Source organism: Channa argus, chromosome 10 (assembly GCF_033026475.1).
Source record: "Channa argus isolate prfri chromosome 10, Channa argus male v1.0, whole genome shotgun sequence".
Classification (NCBI taxonomy): Eukaryota; Metazoa; Chordata; class Actinopteri; order Anabantiformes; family Channidae; genus Channa; species Channa argus.
The window spans coordinates 6,915,251-6,936,049 of NC_090206.1; the positions used below are offsets into that span (position 1 = coordinate 6,915,251).

Below are 20,799 nucleotides of genomic sequence, written 5' to 3' on the forward strand. Positions count from 1 at the left end.
ACCAATGTCCCTACCTGTCACTGTGAGGTGAGTCTCTTAGAGAGTCGTAGGAGTCCCCGTACTGCATTCCCGGTCCAGAGGTGTTTGTACAACCCCAGTGGGCGGCCCTCCTTGCCATGCATGCAGGGCTGCTGCACTTACTGGTTCCCACAGAGCTGGACAGCCCACCAGACTGGCAGTCTGAGTTCATACTTTCTGTTCGCTCCATGCTCCACGTCTGCTCCTCGTGTCTGCAGGTGTGGATGTGAGCAGGACATTCGTAAGAGGTTACAACAGGACTGAGGAGACAGAGGAAGGATGAATGCTGGCTGAAGAGAGTGTATTGTAAGAATGTTCACCTTGGATAATTTTGATAGATTCAGACAATCACCCAGAATTGTACCTTGTACTTAGACTCAGAGCTAAACTTTGCACAGGGTTTTTGTTCTGCTCTCTAGTGGTGAATGTATGTAGCACATGTTTAAAATATGTGACTGACAAATACACCAGCTTATGAATCCTATGAAAAATATGAAAATTCCAAACCCAACATTTTTAGGATTACGTGGTACATTCAAGGTTTCAAAAAAAATTAACTGATGACAAGTCAAATTACACCTAAAACCACATTATCTTATTTAGCGCTACTGAAACCTAGACACACCTTGATCTTTTGTTTTATTTGCCCAGGTTTAGCTTTCTCTCTATACACTCCTGCTCTCTTTAACGTGTGTGTGTATATTGGGTCTACCTGGAAGCATGTGAGGCAGTGGTAGAATGGTGGGAGCGGGTTGACATTCGACTGCCTGCATAGTTGCCTGCACCCTCAGCTCCATGGCTGATCACACACTCTGTTGTTGGGAGACTTTTGGAGATGTACTGCAATAAACAAAGTAAACACTTTAATACTTTCAGTATCGACTTGTTTCAAAATAACAGATAATAATTATGCACAAAATAGATTTGACATCTAAAAATGAGAGAATTCATTGCACATATAGTATTCAAAGTAGTTTTTATTGGACTCCAGCGAATGGTACTGTAGGCACTTTCTGCCACCGTATTTATTTTATATTGTCATAGGATCTTTCTCGGTAGAGTTAAATGTAAGAGCTAAAGCTTAATAAATCTATCTAGTAAGCCCACCTAAAGTGGCATAAACTGACTGAAGCTCTGTGGGCTTCCTGCAGATTGCTCACAGGAAATTTACAGCCAGTTCTGTCTTTTTCTACCTCTGTCCCTACTTAGGTATTAATGAATATCTGAGTGTGTACTGGAGATTTTGACACAAAAACCCTATTTTTAGGTCAGTAATTTATGTTTTAAAGTAATGATATATTTAGCTATATTTCAGCAGCATAAAACTAAAGGTCCGTCCAGGAACAACAAAATGTAAGGTCTATGCATTTTTATAGGTAGTGGTACAGAAGATAACTGTAAATCTATTGTTGTCATTGTACTTTGGTATTATTGCTACTTTTAGCTAGCCAAAATAAAATGTTGCAGATGCCAAAAAATGGCTCTAATACAGTTTGGAACCCATCAACTTGAGCAACAGCTCTTACAAAAAAATAAATGATAAAATAAATAAAAATGGTAAGAATGCCTGGAGAAATATAAAATATACTGAAAGCTGCTGAATAACTTTTTGCATTTAAACTAGACATCTAACCTAGTTGTGTTGCATTTCCAAAAAATACTTTTCTCTATTTCAGCACTGAGAATAGCTGTTCTACTGGGAACATTTTAAGTCTATCTGCAATGACCTGTCGTGTTTCATATTCTTAGCATACAGCAGTTTTCCATTTAGTTGAACCCGACTTAACCTTAGAATCACCACTAACAACATCTTTGGGTTTCTGCTGGATGGACTCACATCAACCATGGGGATCTCCTCAGGACCAGGCCCAGGGTGGTTGGGCCCATTGGCCAACATGCGGTTTGGTTGCTCCACACATTGATTCTGGTTCTGGTGTAGGTGACTCTGCATTTTCTTCCTCTGCTTCCTGGACAGGTGGTGAGAATGAGAGGACAATGAGTGATCAAGTGCTAATGCAGAGACACTAACTGATACCTTATTGCTACACATTTTAAGGTGACTGTATTTTGCTTTTTTCTCTCTCCCTTACAACTAATCACAGTCATTATTACACTCACACACATGGAGCACACATAATCAGCGGGTCTTTATGAATGCATTTACTGTATGTAGGCTCTGAATCGACTTCTTTAATTCCACATTTAGTAGTTTAAGAATATACCGAAATATGAGATGCAGCAAACATGGCAAAGTAGTTAACAGTAGTTAACATTTCACACACCGTGGCAGCAGTGGAAAGTATCTACTCTAAAGAAAACCAAACAGGACTTGAAGTACATTAAGAGTGATTCTGGGTTACATCTGCATTACTTGAGAATTTTAAATGTTGCTTCTACTTCATAAAATGTTATATACTTAGTTTAGGAAACTACAAAAACTAAATTACTAAACTGTATATTGAATAGTAAGGCAAACAACCAGAACGCTGACCTACCGCAACAGAAAAAAATCATACGCTTGATGCATTTGACAACATATAACAGTGTAGTATAATATGTAGTATCACTCATACAGGAGATATTCTTTCCACAGCAAGGATTTCATTTTTTCCTTTGTATTTTAGATTTCCACAGTAGTACTTGAATAGTACTTCACGTCAAAGGAATTCAGATATTTCCCCCCTACTGCTCTACAGCATTACATTTATCTGCTTCTTGAATGTTTTTTTTAAGCATTTTATAAACGAAAAAACACTTATCTTTCCCTCCGAGGCACGTACTTTGTTTTGCAGTAGGCCACCACGCAAACGATGCCAACCACCAACAATGCCACACAGATGCCTGTGATCGTCAGCACCCGCCTCTGGTAGAGCTCTTCAGCCTCTGTGGGTAAAAGCACATGGACACACAAACACACACATGTTCACATGCACACACACATTCATGTATTGCAGACGCACACAAAACAGACAAAAAAATACACACGCACAGACACACAAAGCATGAGCTCTACTCATTGATCAAAATCACAGAAATTCTTTTAAATAATATTATTTAATTTCATCCTAATTCTTGAGCTGACTGTACAAAATCTCTTGTTCTATCACATCACATGGCTTTCAGTTTTAAGTATACTACAATAAAACAATGCTGCTACTAATAGACAAGAAATCTTCAAGCTCATGAACATTATGATAACTAGAATTACAGCACTGCTGTTCTATGCCTCCGCAAACCAGTCCAGTTAGAATTTACATACATGTCTGTTCCAGACTCGTATTCTAATCAGTTTATCAATGAGTGCATTGATTTAATGAAATTCACTACAGGCATTTCTTAGAGAGCAGTGACAAGAATGGGATGGTTATGAGTTCACATTGACTTTGACCCTTGACTACCAAAGTCAAATCAGTTCATCCTTGAGCCCTGGTGGATGCTTGTGCCATAATTGAAGAAATTCCATGAAGGTGTTCCAGTGATACTGCATTCACAAGAATGGTAAGGACACGAGATCACAGTGATGTTAACCTTTGTCCTCAGGCAACTAAAGCCTTGGCAGCTCATTCTTTAGTCCAAGTAGAAGTTTGTGTTTAATTTTGTAGAAATCCCCTCAAGGCATTCCTGTGATATTGTGTTTACAAGAAGAGATGTGACCTTGTCCTTTGACCTCTGACCCCCCAAAATCTAAGGAGTTCATCCTTGAGTGTAAGTGGACGTTTGAAGCAAATTAGTAGGAATTTCCTCAAGCCATTCCTGATATATTGCATTCAGAAGAATCGATGGATGTGAAGTCATGGGGACTTTGGCCTTTGACGTTTAAGCTCCAAAATGTAATAGGTTTATCCTTGGGTCAAACTAAGTTTGAAGAAAGTTCTTCAAGACACTGATGTGATATCATGGTTGTAAGTGACAGATGTAAGTTCACAGAACTGTGGCCTTTGAGCTTTGATCAAAAACGCCCAAAGATATTATCCTTGAGTCCAAGTAAGTGTTTGTTTCATATTTGAAGAAAATCCATCAAGGTACTGCCTGTGATTATTCACAAAAATGAAAAGGATGTGTGGGGCACAGTGACCTAGACCTCCGCCTAACAAAATATCCAAAATATCATTTCATCCTTGAGACTAAGTAGATGTTTGAGGCAAAAGTAAAGAAATTCCCTCAAACCATTTCTGAGATATCACATTCACAATAATGGGTGGATGTAGGCTTATGTTTGACCCTCAAAATCCATTCAGCTCATCCTCAATTCTGTTGGACGTTTGTGTCAAATTTGAAGAAATTCTTTTAAGGCATTAGTGTGTAATATCGTCCTCATAAGAATGGAAGAGGTGGAAGGGCTGGATGTGAGGTCACAGTAACTAGGACTTTAGCCACCAAAGAATAATCAGTTCATCCAGTCCATCCTGTTGAATGTCAATGTCATTTTTGAAGATATTCCCCCAAAACATTGTTGTGATATTGACATAATTTTCAAAAGAATAAGACAGACGGACTGACAATCCGAAAACACAATACTTTTGGCTATGGCAGTCCATTTTGTAGGGGTGTGTACAAGGAAGGGAAAAAGGACGAATGAACGCATGGAGGAACGGACGCACAAACAAATGGACAGACAGACTGAAAGACAGACTGAAAGCATAATACCTCCAGTTATGGCTTTTGCCGGTGCAGAGGCATAAAAAGCAGAAATGTAAACCTATATCCTTACATACTATACACTTCCTGCTGTCCCTACACAAGGAAATTTACACTGGCCATGGGGATGTGATGCTACAGGTGGCTGGGCTCTTAATGCATCATGCCTGTATGGATGGAATAAAAGACAAGTTGTCCAAATGAAAAAACAAAACAGAACAAAAAAACGTCAACGTGTTAACACCGCAGCATGGGATAATATAAAAGAATATAAAAGTTTAGTTTTCACAGAGGTCACTGTCACAAAATTTAAAGGGAAATGCGGGAAAGTTATTATTAGGACAATATAACTTTATATGTTATATATAATTATGCTCCCATGGGTAAATGGTTTTTTGGTATGGTATAATCCTGGACTAATCACAAAAGAGTATACAAGGCTTTTTGATCATATGCACTTTAACCAGAAGTGCTAACAACAGTTTTATTTACATAGAAAGTGCAGAGGATGCTATATGTAAGTAGTACAGTGATTAATGCTAGATACACTTTTGCTGCCTAAGCATGTATACATTTAATATTTATAATTTATATTATATAATAATATAAATTATAATATATGTATATATAATATTATATAATATTTAATATTTATAATCACTCCCATCCAAATTTGTAAGACGGTTCTGATTACTGATAACCTACTGTATTGTGACAAAGTCACCTACATTTGGAAAGAAATATGAGTAAACATAAAATGTTAATTATTAAAGTAATTTAGACAAGAAAATTTAGACAATCTTTAACTTATTTTCAAGTTAAGTATATAATCATATTTACAGTGCAATTCCTCAAACAGCATTTCTGTTTTATTTGTGAAATATTTACAGCGTTTTCTGGTGACAGGGTCAAGTTGGCTAAAGCATTGTTGTGTCACAATAAGAACTTGTTTAATACATCTGAGGACAGATTTAGACCACATTACAACATCACTAACCGAAACTTATTATCTTCAAACAGGTTTGTGGTGATGTGAAACCATGTGAAAACTAAACAACCTACTGTGGTGTAACAGTACGTAAAAATGGCAAACGCAATGACACCGTGACACAGGGAGCAACAACCAGATCAGAAAATGAGGGGACGAGGAAGAGAGTAAAAGCAAAGTGGTGAGGAAGGAGGAGCAGGAGGAATCACATATATAGAAGGAAAGGAAGGGGGCTGAGAGGGAAGTAGAGACGTGTCCAGGGGAAAGTCCTAGGGAAAAACTAGTCCCCAGAAACCAAAGACTGGCCTGACTCGCCCGTATTAATTATAACCGGATTATAGAAGTCCTTGGATTGTTAGTTATGGCCAAAGTAACATCCCTAAAGATTATTAAGGGCTTTTCATTGTCATATACCTTCTGAAACACAATTATTTGTTTGCTCTTAATCTGGACACAAAGTCAAGATTAACACAGCAGCACGACTGGGCATTTACTAATGTCATTAATTAAATCTGATCATACTAAAAGTGGTCAGCTCTAGACACGCCACTGAAGGGAAGGGAAGGGGGTCGTGGGAGGGGGGGTTGTTCTAAATAAAGGGCCTCTGTAGGGACTGACAACCCTAAGAGAGCCTCGGCCCGGCAATTGTGTGTGTGTCACAGGGTGCTGATAGAGAAAGGCAAAGGGAAATAGGAAGGCGAGCTTGCTGGACCCAACAGCAGTTGTGATTTAGGACAGGCCAGCTCTTGACTCTGATACTGAGTCAATCAAGGGCAGAATAATAAGGACAGACTGTGGTCAGGCCTTTTGCTGGCATTTGGCAATGATCTGCGAAAATACTCGCAGCTTGCATGTTTTTATTTGACATTCTGCTGAAGCCAATATGCGCACTGCCAAAGCTCAGAGGACGAGCCAGGTACTTGTATTTATCGATGATGTGAAACATTCTCTGATTTCTAGACAAAGACGAGAGCTTTTTTCTCTGGTATGCTGTCCAAATAAATCCAACTTTGATCTGTATCAAAGCCCAGTAGATTGTTATTTTATTCACCTTTGCACTTTCTTTTATTAATGATTCGGTTTCCGTTAATTTGTCCTATTTTCCAAATGTGTCAGACTAAAAGGAGAGTGCATGCAGAGAGGGGAGGTTACATGTCTTGAAGCCAGGTTAGTGGGCAGGAGAAAAAGAGGGACAGGTTGAGAGAGACCCAGTTGTTGGTTTTAGAAAGAAGATGACACAATAATGTGTGACTGTGAGAGGATCTTGGCAAACCCTTTAAGCACAGCAAAATGAATAATAATGTTCCATACCCATAAATTCAATTCTGAGAAGCTCTGCCAGCGCAGAAAGTTGTCGTGGTAAAAGGAAAGAGACACATAGGGTCAGGAGTAATGTCCACTTTGGAGCAGATATATTATTTTCATGTCCTGTATGCGCTGAACCGAAATATAAGTTAATTAGTGTTGTCAGTCATAGTGATTGATATGTGTACCATCCGGTAACAGACAGACAACTCAGACAGCCTCAGCTCTGTGACCCCCAGAAATGACAGGAGACAAAACAAAACAAAAACATACAGACACACACACACACACACACAAACACTGAAATAAACAGAATCAAAAGCCCAGGGAGAAAATGAAATAAAGGCAGAAGTCAGCAGGCAGGAAAAGGCATGCAGAGGCAGACGGACGAAGACAGCAAGACAAGAAGCCACATCACTTACTGCTATATTTACTAGACCTCATTTCTGGAGTAAACAACATTGGACAGAAATACAAAATGAAAAAAAAAAACACAAGATAAAAAAAGAAAAAACAAAAGATAAAAAGCAGTGAGTTACTCTCCAACATAAAAACACAGTACAGTCGATGAAGCTGGCACAGCAAATGAGGGTGGGTGCTGTAACTCGTTTGACTAATGGCAATCGTGTGCCTTTTTATTGATTACAACATACCTCTTGTAATGCACTTTGTCCCACTACTGCTGCGTGCAGCTATTATAACCTTTCATATGATTTACAGAGAAATCATCTCAGAAATCCCAGTTTCCATGGCTTTGCATGCATTACTGGCCATGAGGAGTCCAGTCTAACCTCAACTGCTCTACATTTAACAGTGCTTTATTTTCAAACTATTAGAGAAGCAGGCAGTCATAAATCAACACAGATTTCAAACAGAAGGTGTTTTTTTCAGCTGACTCATCACAAAGCAAAATAAAATCACACAGACTTCGGCAAGTAGAACAGACTTTATGATAGGGTCAAAAATAAGCGGACATTACAATTAGCGTGATATCTGAGAATTGAATGGCTGCTCTTGTTGTAAATTTGCCATTATTCTACAGGGACACGTTCACAACAGACAAATAGTGAAGCATGACAACATGAAACAATAGTGTTTAATCCCTGGAAACAAGAAGAAGAGGGTCATTTTCCTCCCTTGTTCTTTGTAATTGCTTGCACAGTAACATGAGCATGATGTGGCCAATGGAACGAGGTTGTTTCTTTTTGTATAAAAGTAGCAAAACCAAACACAGGTACTTTTAAAAACATCTGTACACGGCTACAATTCTATGCACATGTCCTGTCGGATTTTCACCTGCAAATAATGACTAAACGTGTTTAAATATCACTGTGCATGCAATCACAGGAAAATGACATACCCAATTTGTATCGGTATAAATTGAAGAAATAGTTTGACAGTTTTAGAAATCTGTGAATTTGCTTTTCTACTGAGACTTACTGTAGATAGGAGGATGCCATTGCACATAATATAGAGCTTAACAAATAAAGAAACAAAAGAGAAAAAGTAAACCTGGCTTGTTAAATTGGGACAGTATCACACCAATTACGAGGCCCTTATCACTTAGTAGCAGCTCATAATTAGGATTAACTAGACAACCTTCTACCTCCCAGTGGGATCCATTTGTTGTCCATGCAAGACAATGCACCTGACTGTTTTTATCATGGTTACAATAACAAACGCTCAGCTATAACCTTTATAGTTTTAGGCAGAAGGTTGATGTGGTTAAGGCTCAAAAACCACCTGGTTGGGTTTAGTCACTAAATTAACTAGGTCAGATTTAGGGAAAGATCAGAATTAGAGTTAAAACACTAAAGTACAAACATCTACTGTCAATTTGAAGTAGGAACCAAACAGCTGTTTAAAAGTTCTGTTTTGTTGCCCACACATCTCTGACATTCACCTCATTATTAGAGGTATAGCTGTTATGAATCCACAAGACATATTTATGTTCTGATAACAGATTCTTTCTTCTTAGTTGCTCTTAGTCCCAACTCTGAAGAAACAAGTCCAGTTGACATGACTCAACTACTAGATCACCACACCTTGATGACAGAGAACCTTCACCAACAGAGTGAGTAAACATTTCACAAAAATGTCAAACTATTCCTTTATTTCAATACCCCTGAGATGAGAAGGAAAACAGGTTTCACCATTTTTGAACACATCAGCAGTAAATCTTAGAACGTTTTAGGAAGCATTAGGCCACATGCTGTAATGAGAGAAATGTTTAGATGATCCATGGATGCTCAAACCAAGCAAAAACGAAAAACAGATTCTTGCATTCACCGCTGTAGGTTTTTTTGGTCTGTTGCTTTAAATAAACTCAATTTATGAGGATCAATATCACAGAGGTACTGACCCTGAGATAAACAAGCATGAGTGATGCTTTCAAATCTCATTACCTTAAGAACTGAAATGTTGAACACAGTCAAACTCTAAATCTTATTCCCATTCACTTGCCAAATTATTTGAGTCTTGGACACACTGTAGTAATGACTGGCAGTTGTTCAAAACGTTGTCAGATGGACTTACATTATTTTCTATATAACACTTTCAATTGTCAGTCCTGTCTACTCCAAAATTTAAAAATCAATATAAGATTATTTTTTGTTTAAAGAGGGGCATAGCATTTAGTAATGACTTCTAATATGTTGTTTCTATCCACTTAGATTTGCCTTGATTGTTCTTTGACTTCTAGAAACAAAGCAGCATCGATGGACCATCTACAAAAAAAAAAAAAAGAAAGAAAAAGAAAAAAAAACTGGCAAAGTGTTGCAATTAAAAAAACTCTTGTATTGCTTGTTGTGTTGATTCTCTGTCTCCCCTGTTTCTTTCTTCTTTTTTTTTTTTTGGAGTTCTGCTGATCAAGATGCAACAGGAATATTGTATGTTGAATTTATGGCTTAAAAATACAGAATTCTAACATGTAAGAGCAGACACAACATAAAAAAACTTGTGTTTGACTTGTCAATAGTTTTTGAAAGCAGCTTTCTAAGTTAGAAGATTTCAAGCAAATGAACTAGTGTGAAAAAAGGAAAAGGAATATCTAGATTGTTTCTGGTTAACCAGAGGACCACAACAGAGGAACCAGGGAGACAGAAAGAGGAAGGGGTGGACACAGAAGCAAGCAAGCTCACTAACGTACACACATAAGTACCTTAAGAGCAGGTACTCCCCCCCCCCCCCAACACACACACATATACACACACAGTGCTTCATCCAACCCTTCCAATGTGGCATGCAGCATCTCAGTGGAAAGAAGACAGACAAGAGCAAATGGACATACTGTAGAAACCGGCCATGACGGAGTTTTGACAGCGGTCCCCCGTATAGTCATTGGGACACCTGATGGAGGGAAAACAAGACACGGGGGGGGGGGGGGGGGGGGGTTAAAGATACAGATGTAAGAAAGGGGACAAAACAGAAGGAAAAAGAGGAGAGGCACACAAACACAGATAGAGAAGAGGAGGAGAGATGGGAAGGGAAACAGGGAGACATAAGAGAGCAGAGAGATGCGGGATTAGAAACAGCACAGTCCACCAACTACACAGAGAGAGAGAGAGAAGACTTGCATACTGTGACATCACTGCCTTCAATATGAGATCATTGCTACATTTAGAGGTCATCATAGTCATGAAGGTCATGTGATGGTAATGTAGGAAGTAGAAGACGTCAAACAGTTGTTATCCTCAGCCCCTGTCACATCCGGACACAGATGCACAGAAGTGCACTCACAAACTAAACATATGCAAACTCACAACTGCTTTTAAAGTAGGTTTTTCTTAATCTCTGACCAAAACATGATGAAATAGAAGAGCAAAGCAAAGGACACTTTTTAAAAAGTTTGGATTTATGACAGACGTACATTGTTATAAAATAAGTCAGTAAAAATAGTTTAAACTGTTCAATGACACACAACGTCTGTGTACAGTACTGGCATTAACTCTCATTTAGTTTAGCTGTTTAAACCAAAACTCCTGATGATTTATCTTGCCCCTGGTCCCCCATCCATTGGTATTGGGTATCTCCCCATACGAAGTTTGATCCAATACTTGCATTTACTTCCTGTATATATTGTAATGTGTGGCAGACGTATTGAGTTTATCATCTTAACTTAGTTATATAATTGAAAACAGCAACTGGAAGAATGCAAGGTCAGTAACATGTTGGAATTTTCTAGAATTTTTTTTTAAGGTGCATTAACAGTAGTAACACTGGTTTTACAGAGTTGGAGAATATTCCCTCACAAACAACTCTAGTCTGAATACAGCCACTGACTCCTTCAGGGCAGGTTAATCAAGTCGCTCACAGAACTTGTGACATCCACATGCCATCCTTGGCAGAAAGTATTAATAATAGCTGAACGTTTTTACTGGAGGTGGAAATAAGCCTTAGAAACCCTCCAGAAAGACTTGGACACGACATTAAAAGTCAACCACCTTGTCATCAGTCTTTTATCTTTTTCTGCCAGCAGGTGTCTCTTGCCACGTTTGTCATTTTAACCAATAAATGCAGTGGTCAGCACTTGCTGGATGGATGTTTAGTACACAGCCATTAAGTAGCATCAAATTTCAGTGACACTATTAGAGTTAAAAAGGATCATTTTAATCAGCTTTACTTTGGTCAGTACTGGTCCTTTATAATATGTAGGAAATAGTTGCCTATTTACAAATTCAAAAGATAACCAACAATGCTGTCTCATTAGCAAATAATAAAGAGCCGTATTCTTGAGAAAATGATCAAAACAAGCTGAATCCCAATCCCAGTGCATTTTTCACTGATCTTTCAGCTCGGTTTTCGTCTAACCTGTAACAAAAGAAGGTTCTGTAGCTATGCGTGTTTCAATTTCCAAAAGTTACTTGCCAACTGTGTCTGTCTGGTGCTGAGCAGGTAGCGCACAGTAGAATCAGAAGAGCCTTTGCACAGAACACAACTGCCTGCTTCTGTTGGAAATAAGAATAACGCTGATGAGATAAATAAGCTGCAACAAATGGTGACAAATGTCTATTGGCTTGTAGCAACCCTTTAAGCGTTGCACACAGTCATTTGATCTAATGCTACAATAAATATATTTATTGGAGCAGCTTAAAATACCTGACAAGAATAATGGGGTAAATATGTATTATGTAAACAAACTATGTAAACAAATGTAGTGTTTTGTTGCCCTTGTGAAATGTTTCTGCTATGCTTATAACTTTTTTAAACAATGCAAACAAAAGCTATATCTGTGGTTAATATATATTGATCAAAACATAGTGTATCAGTGACTATTTCTTTGGATGTGCTTTTTAGAGATCGTTTGTATATTGATGTCAAATTGTAATTAAGTTAAATAAAAAGGCAAGAAATTAAAATAGTGTTGGCTGTTTAGCTATGCACAAGCAGCATTCTAAGCAGCACTTAGCTGCATTATGCACTGGATACATCCTTGCTTTGCATAGCTGTGTTTGTTGTCAGCTGTCACAAACTTTTAACAATAAAAGGCTTAAATTAACTGAAACTACTGAAACTAAGCCTTAAAGAAGGAGGACATGACCTTATGACTAATGCAAAAATGATAAGCTCTTAATAAATGACTTTATGCAGGCACATTCATGCACACATGAGCACTCCCTCTCTCTCTCTCTTTCTCTCTCTCTCTCTCTCTCTCTCTCTCACACACACACACAACAACCCTCCACAGTGTGTGAGCATGAAATGTTTGGAACAGGCTCGGCATAAATAACAGCAGCAGTTTACATGCAGCTGCAGAATGTGGTGGGTTTTTTTTTCTGGATGGGTGGGAAACTGTCAGCAATACCACAAACTGAATATGATTCATATTCTCCTATCAGCCATCAAACTCCCAATGCTAAAACTAACAAGTAGGCTCCTCCACTGCAACACAGCAACTTCAAAGCTGATACACATACACAGTCCAACCTAGTGGTATTTTTAGCAGGTTAGATCCCAAGTATTGATCATTCTTTTCTATTCCCTTAAATGAAACACCACACAAAATTATTTCAATTGATGTCCTTGTGAAAATAAAAATAAAATCTTTTAAAATGAAAGGTTCTAATTCTGCAATGTCCTGAGTTGTGTGTTATATTGATTATCGTGGCTTTTACCCAGCTAAGCATGATCGATTTAATCTTTTTATTGCTATAATTGATAGTAGATCAGCTTTTACTGCAGTCAAATGAAATATAGGCATGTTGTAGAAAATCTGATCCAACTGCAGGGCACATTATGCTTATACTGAATCAAAACAATTGATGAACCACAGTCTTATGATCCTATGGGTGTGGCCCACATTACCATCATTACAGAACAACAGAAGCTCTCTGCTTTAATAACCACACTGCATTTGTTACTGGGATCCTATTTAAAATGCAGGGACCTTAGTCTTACCCAAGGTAGCATCCATATAACTGACTTGGTATCCTTTACTCTTCTTTCTTACCACTAAAGAAACATTGCATTTTGAATCAATTACAGCAAAAACCCTCGGAAGAGCCCACTCAGCAATTTCCCATAGAGTTATAAATAGAGCGGGGAGAGGGAGCGAGGGAGAGAGAGAGAGGGAGGTGGGAGACACAGCCCAATGCCGGCAGAGCTTTTACTGTATATTATTTCTTTTCTGTCGTCCTCTCTAGCTCTGCTTCTCATTTGCCCCCCTCTCTCTCCACCCTCTTTTTATCTGACCGTACTTCTTCTTTTTTCCTCATTTACCTTTCTTTAAGTCCTGAATCCAACCACAGCAGGTAAAAAGAAGACAGCACAGCTTTTGTTCCAACTATCTGTATGAAAGCAAAGACTGGGATTCATTTTGTTATATTCATTATACAGAAGCTCATTGAAGTTAAGAATAAAAAACACAGACAGCTATGGACATTATGTTCAGGCATCAATACCAGCCAGAACACATGGCATTTCTGAATTGGATTAACTTTATTGATCTATGAAGGGACATTTGGCATTTCCAACCTATAGCTGGGCATACAGGGGCTAAGGTTTTATGTTGGCCGCCAAACTTGAGTTTACTAATAACGTTTTTATTTATTATTAATCATTAATGAAACGTATCTGACGGAAACCTAAAACGCAGAGTTAAAGAAACAAGGTATAACGTACCAGGGGATGCTTATCCACAAACTTTAATCTAGAGACTCCATTTTGCAGTCTAGCATTACTGTCTCCTTCAGGGAAGAGGAGATTATACATTTCTACAGTTGGCACAAAGGAGCTCACAAGCACCACGAATTTCAGGTATTGCTGCCTGCCAGTGCCTAACAGTGCACTGATTTGCAGCTGCTGTGCAGATTCAGGAATAGCTTTATATGTGTGTGTGTGTGTGTGTGTGTGTGTGTAGGTGTGTGTGTGTGTGTGTGTGTGTGTGTGTGTGTGTGTGAGACACAGTGTGTCTGAGAGTGAGGGAGGTCTACATACTGTATCTCTGAAGTGAACATGCAGCTCAGACAGTCTACAGACAGCAGTCTTATTTACATCCTGTTATTTACTGGCCCCAACAGACAGGCCAACAAATGATGACAAAGCGGAGAATCTACAGTTACGTTTTGGAAAACTGCTGGCTAGTCCGCTGCTACCTTTTCCGCTTGCCGTAATTCCTTATATGCATTGAGTTTGTATGTTGCACAATCATGCAGAGAAGATTGTACAATCCTGCGATCCTAATCCTGTACCCTAAATTGCTATGCATGCAGGTTGTAATGTCTATGTGCACCCTCTCCAACAAAGTTTTCTGCTCGTCAGCACCATGGAAAAAAAATACAGATTTATCCTTCAGCGATGACCTGAAGGTATATCAGAGGAGAGATGAAGAGAACAGCATAGAAGGAGTGGAGGGGGAAGCAAGGGATAGAAATATTAGAGAGAGTGAGATAAAGAGAGATGGAAATGATAAAACAAAGAAATAAAGACTGGAGATCTGAAACAAACACCAAAGGATCTAAGGATGGATTTATAGCAGATACATTCCATTGTACAGGAAACATAACAACAAAGCTCTTGATCATGCATGATATACACACCATCTGCTATACACACTGTCAGGGAAAGTGTTTCTTACACACTGACAAAAATGACCCAGTCTGCAGTGCAAGTTGGAACTGAAAGATTTTAACCTCCAGATCGAAAAATATTCATCTTACTAAGTGGAAGTCAAAAATGTTTTCATAGCCCAGGTTAACTCGAAGATTTGATGGCAAACACTTTTTATGAACCCTGTTCTGAGCTCAAAGCATACTGTGCCATTAGACGAGCAGATTTAGCAGATAATTAGCTGGACACGACAGGTCCAGGGGTTCAACTACCGGTCCTCCTGGCCCCTGTCAAGGTGTCCCTGAGCAAGACACTGAACACTGTAGTTCTTTCTAGTATCTGCTACTTACTGTTAAATTGCTTTGGGTAAAAGCGTCTGCTAAATGACTATTATAGTAATTGATAATGCAATACTATTTTTCATCTCTACTACCCTACGGAATTTTATTGTTTCACTGTCACTTTGCCAATATGTTGTTGTATTAATTGTTATATAATAATACTTGTTCTATTGTATTTAATGGAACTAGAAGATGTGAAATTTTCACTTATTAGCAGCCTGTTTTTTTTCAGTTCTGTGTAATATGAACACAAAAGTGATGCATCTACATCCAGTTTTTAAAAATATATGCTTTTCGTAACACTTGCCAGTCTGCTAGCACTTTCCTGTGGAAAAGGTTCTCCCACTCACAGGAAGTGATGCATTTATTTCAAACAAACGCATAAGAGAAGACCTGCACATTTATTATACGCAGTGGACACTTTAAACGCTCTTGGTTGAGCAGCAAAGTTGCAGCAACACTACTACTAATGGTTCAGATACAACCTAGATAGATGGAAAGCTTTTCATCTCTTCTCCTCCTTACTGGGACAACATAAAACATGGTGACACACATAGTCACAGATAAAAGACAACATGAGGAATAAAAGGTAAAGAGACATTCAAAAAAACTGTTTGTCAGTTCTGAGCTGTGGGTGCACCCAAACTACTATGTGAGTGAGAGTGAAGCCAAGCACCTGATAAAGACACATAAGCTGTTCTGTGTTTGTGTGATGTGTTCATGTGATTGTCTAGGCTCATGAAATCCAGAGCTGCACAGCAATTACTACTTGTTGTGTCTTGTCACAACACATAAAGCTGGAAATAAGACAAATTGTTTTTTACTGTTAATAGAAAGAGATAGATACTGTTAATAGATAATATCAGATAATATCATCTCAGGGAGCTAGGGTGGCTGCCACTCAGTTGGTAAGACAGTCGTCCATGAACCACTGGGTCAGTGATTCGACCCCGGTTCCGCCTATATGTTGAAGTGTCTCTGGGCAAGACACTGAACCCCTAACAGCCCATTCCCCTCCCCAGCTGTGCAGTGCCGGTCCAAGCCCGGTAGAAACTGGGGAGGGTTGTGTCAGGAAGGGCATCCGGCTTAAAAACTGCCAAATCAACATGCGGACAATGATCCGCTGTGGTGACCCTATACTCACGGGATAAGCCGAAAGGACAAAAAAATAAAATAATCATGTTGGGGAGCTCTGGAAAAGCAGGATGACAAACTCTATAGCGTGAACAACCAGATTACATAATCTGAATTTAAGGTTCCACCAAGTGATGTTATATGGATGTGTTTTTCAGCTAGAAGTATATAGATATTTTAATGTAGGAAATTCAGAGGCATTAATTTACATGTACTATTCAAACTAGAACCAAAAGAGTAGTACACTAAGAGTAGTACACTGTGAGTACACAACTGGTTCATATCTCAGTTTTATTCAATACTTTAACTGTATTTTGAACTATACTAAAAGTGAACTTATAGGTATACTATTAGTTTATTAGTTAGCCCTCTATGTATTTTTTTGAAAGCAAACTTTGAAATAGTGCAATTTAACTTTTTACATTTTTCATTTAATGTCATACTTTAGATTAGTGATAACGACAGCCACAATGGTTCAGTAAGAAGCAGATTCTACAGCATCATTTGCCACTCGAAGCACGACTGACTACTGTGGAGAGACGTCTTACTAATGGGTATAAGTTTTTAACACAACAATTATTTTTCCAACAGCTTTCTGTTTTTAACAGGGCAAAACACCATGGCATGCAACCATTTACATCAACAAAAATTACTGTAACTCAAAAATTACTCAACAGCAGTCAGTAATCTGGGTATAACTCACTAACTGGCTACGTAGGAGACAGTCTCTTAACAGCATAACCACAAAAAAGATCAAAAAACAACGATGGAGGGTGAACTCAGACCAGAGATTTCCAGGACAAACCTATTCCCAAGAGGGGAGCTCTGTCTGCAGTTCAGTTTCTGAACATCAAATAAAAAAACACATTTGCTATATAAATAAAAACTTTCAAGCAAATGTTGTATTAGATGCCTTAGCACAACAGTGCTGACTGGAACTAGCAAGAGAGATCATATTTCACCTTCACTAGCTTCTCTCCATTGGCTTCCCATTAAATTTAGAATAATATTTAAAACCCTGCTTCTTACATATAAAGCTTTGAACGGTCAGGCTCCATCATATATAGAAGACCTCATAGCACCATATCATCCCAGTAGACCACCTCGATCTCTTTGTTATCAAATGTTATAATTCAGTTGAAACTTGCAGTTGGCCTATAGCGATGAACAAAACCAAGATTATGATGGCTAATTATTTGACTTACTTGATGCCTACTAACAGTGGCTATTGAAGAATTAGCTGGCTATAACTGTGACCCTGAATAAGTTCATAGCATGTACATTAAAATTGACCTAATTGTGCAGCCTAGCTAATCATTTAATAAGCAGAATAATGTGAATTCGTCCAAATCACTGGACATTGTTACAATATTGAACGTAGTGTCCCATAGTGTCCTCTGTCCTCTTAGCTTTACCTGGTATCCTTGCAGCATGCAGGGTTTGATGTTCATATGCCAACATTTGACTGACAACAGAGACAGCAGCTAATAAACTACTGCGTGTCAGTGAGACGTCTGTTTAACTTTTGTTTAGACACTTTTTGCTTTTTGCCAGAATAGTTCTTAAGAAGCAGCACTGTGTATACAATCATTTTTCACTAGAATAAGCAAAAGCAGAGGCATAAACCTGTTATTATGTCTGATGGAAGAAATGTATTTTAGACATCTGTCACTGATCTAACTGTGGCTTCTATAAATTCAGGCAAGTTTCTACATAACCCTGAAAGTTGACTCAAAATAAACCAAACAACCAAGCACTGTCTCTTGTGATAAGAATACGATCACTTGCTAACAGCATCTAATTTAAAATAATCATGGTTTAAATAAATGCAAATAAAAGAATTTATAATCAGATTTTATTCATATTATCATTCAGTCCAAATCCACAAAATATAAATATTCATTCCTTTCAGAATGTCTTCCATTTGTTTCCTGACTTTGTGTTACTGATTTTGTCACAACCAAACCTCACTACATCCAAGCCATCTCCTCTATGCCAAAACGTCTGGTAAAAGCCAAAGACAACAAGCCCTTAGACATAGTGCATGGATGGGTGGGCTGCAGGTGCATGTATGTGGAGAGGGTACAAATTGAAGACAGAGTAGTGTATTAACCATTGACATTGACAAGGTAGTGCATTGACCAGAGACTCTGAGACCATAGACAGGCAGACAAAGGCACAGAGGGAGGGAGTCGTGACAACTGGAGCTACTAAACAGTGATGACTGAGGGGGTGAGGGCCGGCCAGGCAACCAACTTACTTGCAGGACAGCTGGTTAATACCATGTATGAAGTAACAGTCTCCTCCGTTGACACAGTAGGCCTTCTCAGAGTCATTGCAGCGCCTCGCGTGACTCACGCCCGGAGATGGAGTGGTGGTGGTCACTACAATTAGTACAGACAGGAAACAGAAAATGCTGTCATCTTTAGCTTTGATAAATAACTAGGCGTGCATATTGTACTACAGCCAAATCCCAAAATATTAAACTGCACTATGCTGTTATCCAAAATGTGTAGATATATTAATAGATAGATGTTTTGTTTCTCACAGATCTGCACGGTGATTATACTCGTGGTGTTTTCTTGTCCTAGTGAGTTTTCAGCCACGCAAGTGTAATTTCCAGAGTCTTCCACGCGGACACGACTGATCTGCACCTTTGAGTTTTTCCTTTAGAAAAGGGGAGGGAGAGACAGAAGAAATGAAAGGAGAGAGGGTGATACAGAACAGATACAAAGACAGTCAGTTATTTAGCAACTGTTGGACAAAATAATAAGCAAGAAGCACCCGACTGTTATATACTTGCATGAGTGAATTGGCCAAAAAGGCTCATATATATGTGTGTCTCTGTGTGTGTGTGTGTGTGTGTGTGTGTGTGTAGGTTCAGACCTGATACAAGGCTATACTTTACAGGATCACAGAAAACAATCACAGGAAATATCAGTTTTGACAGAGCACATGCAGTGTAAAACATTTTGATTGCTTTTACATGCACTTATGTAACCGGGGTGCTCATGGAAATCAGCTTTCTCAGATAATTGGAGAAAGGCATTTACAAGCGCTTAAGAAACCTAGTTACTAGAAATCCGCATATACATGCAGCAGAAGAGTAACCTGATTTCTCCTCCGCCAAAGACTTATTTTGGAAGCCTGGCGCACAGATTTTAACAATATATAGTGAACCAAAGTGCTGCTTTATGACTTTTGTGTGTGTGTGTGTGTGTGTGTGTGTGTGTTTGTGTTGCAGCAGAGTGGCAGCACAGGGGGAGAGAAAGAGAAAAAAAAGCAGATACACATGCAGCTGATCTACAACCGTGGGGGGAAAGTGACTTGTTTAGACCTCTACAAGTAGATCGTCTTTAGGCTTTAGGATTTAACGGCATCGTCCCATTAATTATGTCTTTTCATTCAGCCCTTCACTCAGCTGTGTGTTGCTGTCTGCAGGCTTTTGTTACACACATGCACAGTTGCAAATAGCCCATTAGAAACCTGATTACATGTATACATGGCAAAGAAATAAGGAGGTGAACAATAACCTGTTTCACTTTCAGTACAACACATTTCTCATTACAGGTTCATACACTGTTACTATAAAAACATTGTTAAAGCAGTTTTAACTTTTATGGTGCAATTCACAGTTTGGATATAGACTCATTTTGCCCAGTCCCACCATGGCATTAGGTACAGCGTTTGTTTGTTTGTTTGTTTGTGGTAGCAGTCAGCAATCAGATAATTATTTTTGAAACTAATGGTCCAAGCGAGTGAAGAGTCTTAATATTAAGAGTATATTAAATAACATTATATTACAGCACCTAGTGTAACAGACTTACTTGTTTGTCTTTATCTTGAGGTCTCTGCCTTTCTGAAGCTCATGTCCATCTTTGTACCAGCGAAAGGAAGGGCTGGGATTCCCCGATGCCTCACATTTCAAATACAGTTTGTCCCCTTCCATCAGAGACTGGCCTCTCATCTGCCGCAGCTTAGGAGCAGAGGCTGGACAGAAAAAAAGCATCCGAGTGAAGGAAAGTGAGAGAACGAGAAAGGAGAAAATCAAAGTGTGCATCAGTAAAAGGAGGTACACCAATATAATTAAAAATATATATTCAACTTTAGTCTGTGTTATGTTTGTATGTTTACGCTTATGTGACCGGAGTTCAGATTTGATGTGACCAAAGAGTGAAAGAAAATCAATAATATTTCACAAAGGAAATGCAAGCGGTTAAAGTCTGAATCCAGAAATGCAAAGACAAACTGAAAGCTTAAAGAGAAGAAAATCTTTTCTTCAGAAAATCTCTGCAGTAGATTCTCACTCTGGAGCTGTGTGTGTGTATT

General features: G+C 38.7%; 1 protein-coding gene across 4 annotated transcripts in view; it reads right to left on the reverse strand.

Annotated features, from left to right (window-relative positions):
• The window catches only part of nrg2b (neuregulin 2b), a 51,487-nt gene that overhangs the window by 6,013 nt on the left and 24,675 nt on the right, over window positions 1–20,799 (reverse strand). For 2 of the 4 annotated variants that reach the window (XM_067517823.1, XM_067517820.1), the window contains 9 exons: window positions 20,298–20,460; window positions 19,019–19,137; window positions 18,731–18,854; window positions 10,239–10,297; window positions 6,956–6,979; window positions 2,799–2,901; window positions 1,856–1,985; window positions 731–858; window positions 15–230 (listed from right to left, as the gene is read on the reverse strand). In XM_067517823.1, the coding sequence (XP_067373924.1) occupies window positions 15–230; window positions 731–858; window positions 1,856–1,985; window positions 2,799–2,901; window positions 6,956–6,979; window positions 10,239–10,297; window positions 18,731–18,854; window positions 19,019–19,137; window positions 20,298–20,460 (1,066 nt within the window). Of the gene's footprint in view, window positions 1–14; window positions 231–730; window positions 859–1,855; window positions 1,986–2,798; window positions 2,902–6,955; window positions 6,980–7,371; window positions 7,396–10,238; window positions 10,298–18,730; window positions 18,855–19,018; window positions 19,138–20,297; window positions 20,461–20,799 lie in introns of all 4 variants that reach the window. The other 2 variants (XM_067517821.1, XM_067517822.1) reach the window with 2 other exon arrangements.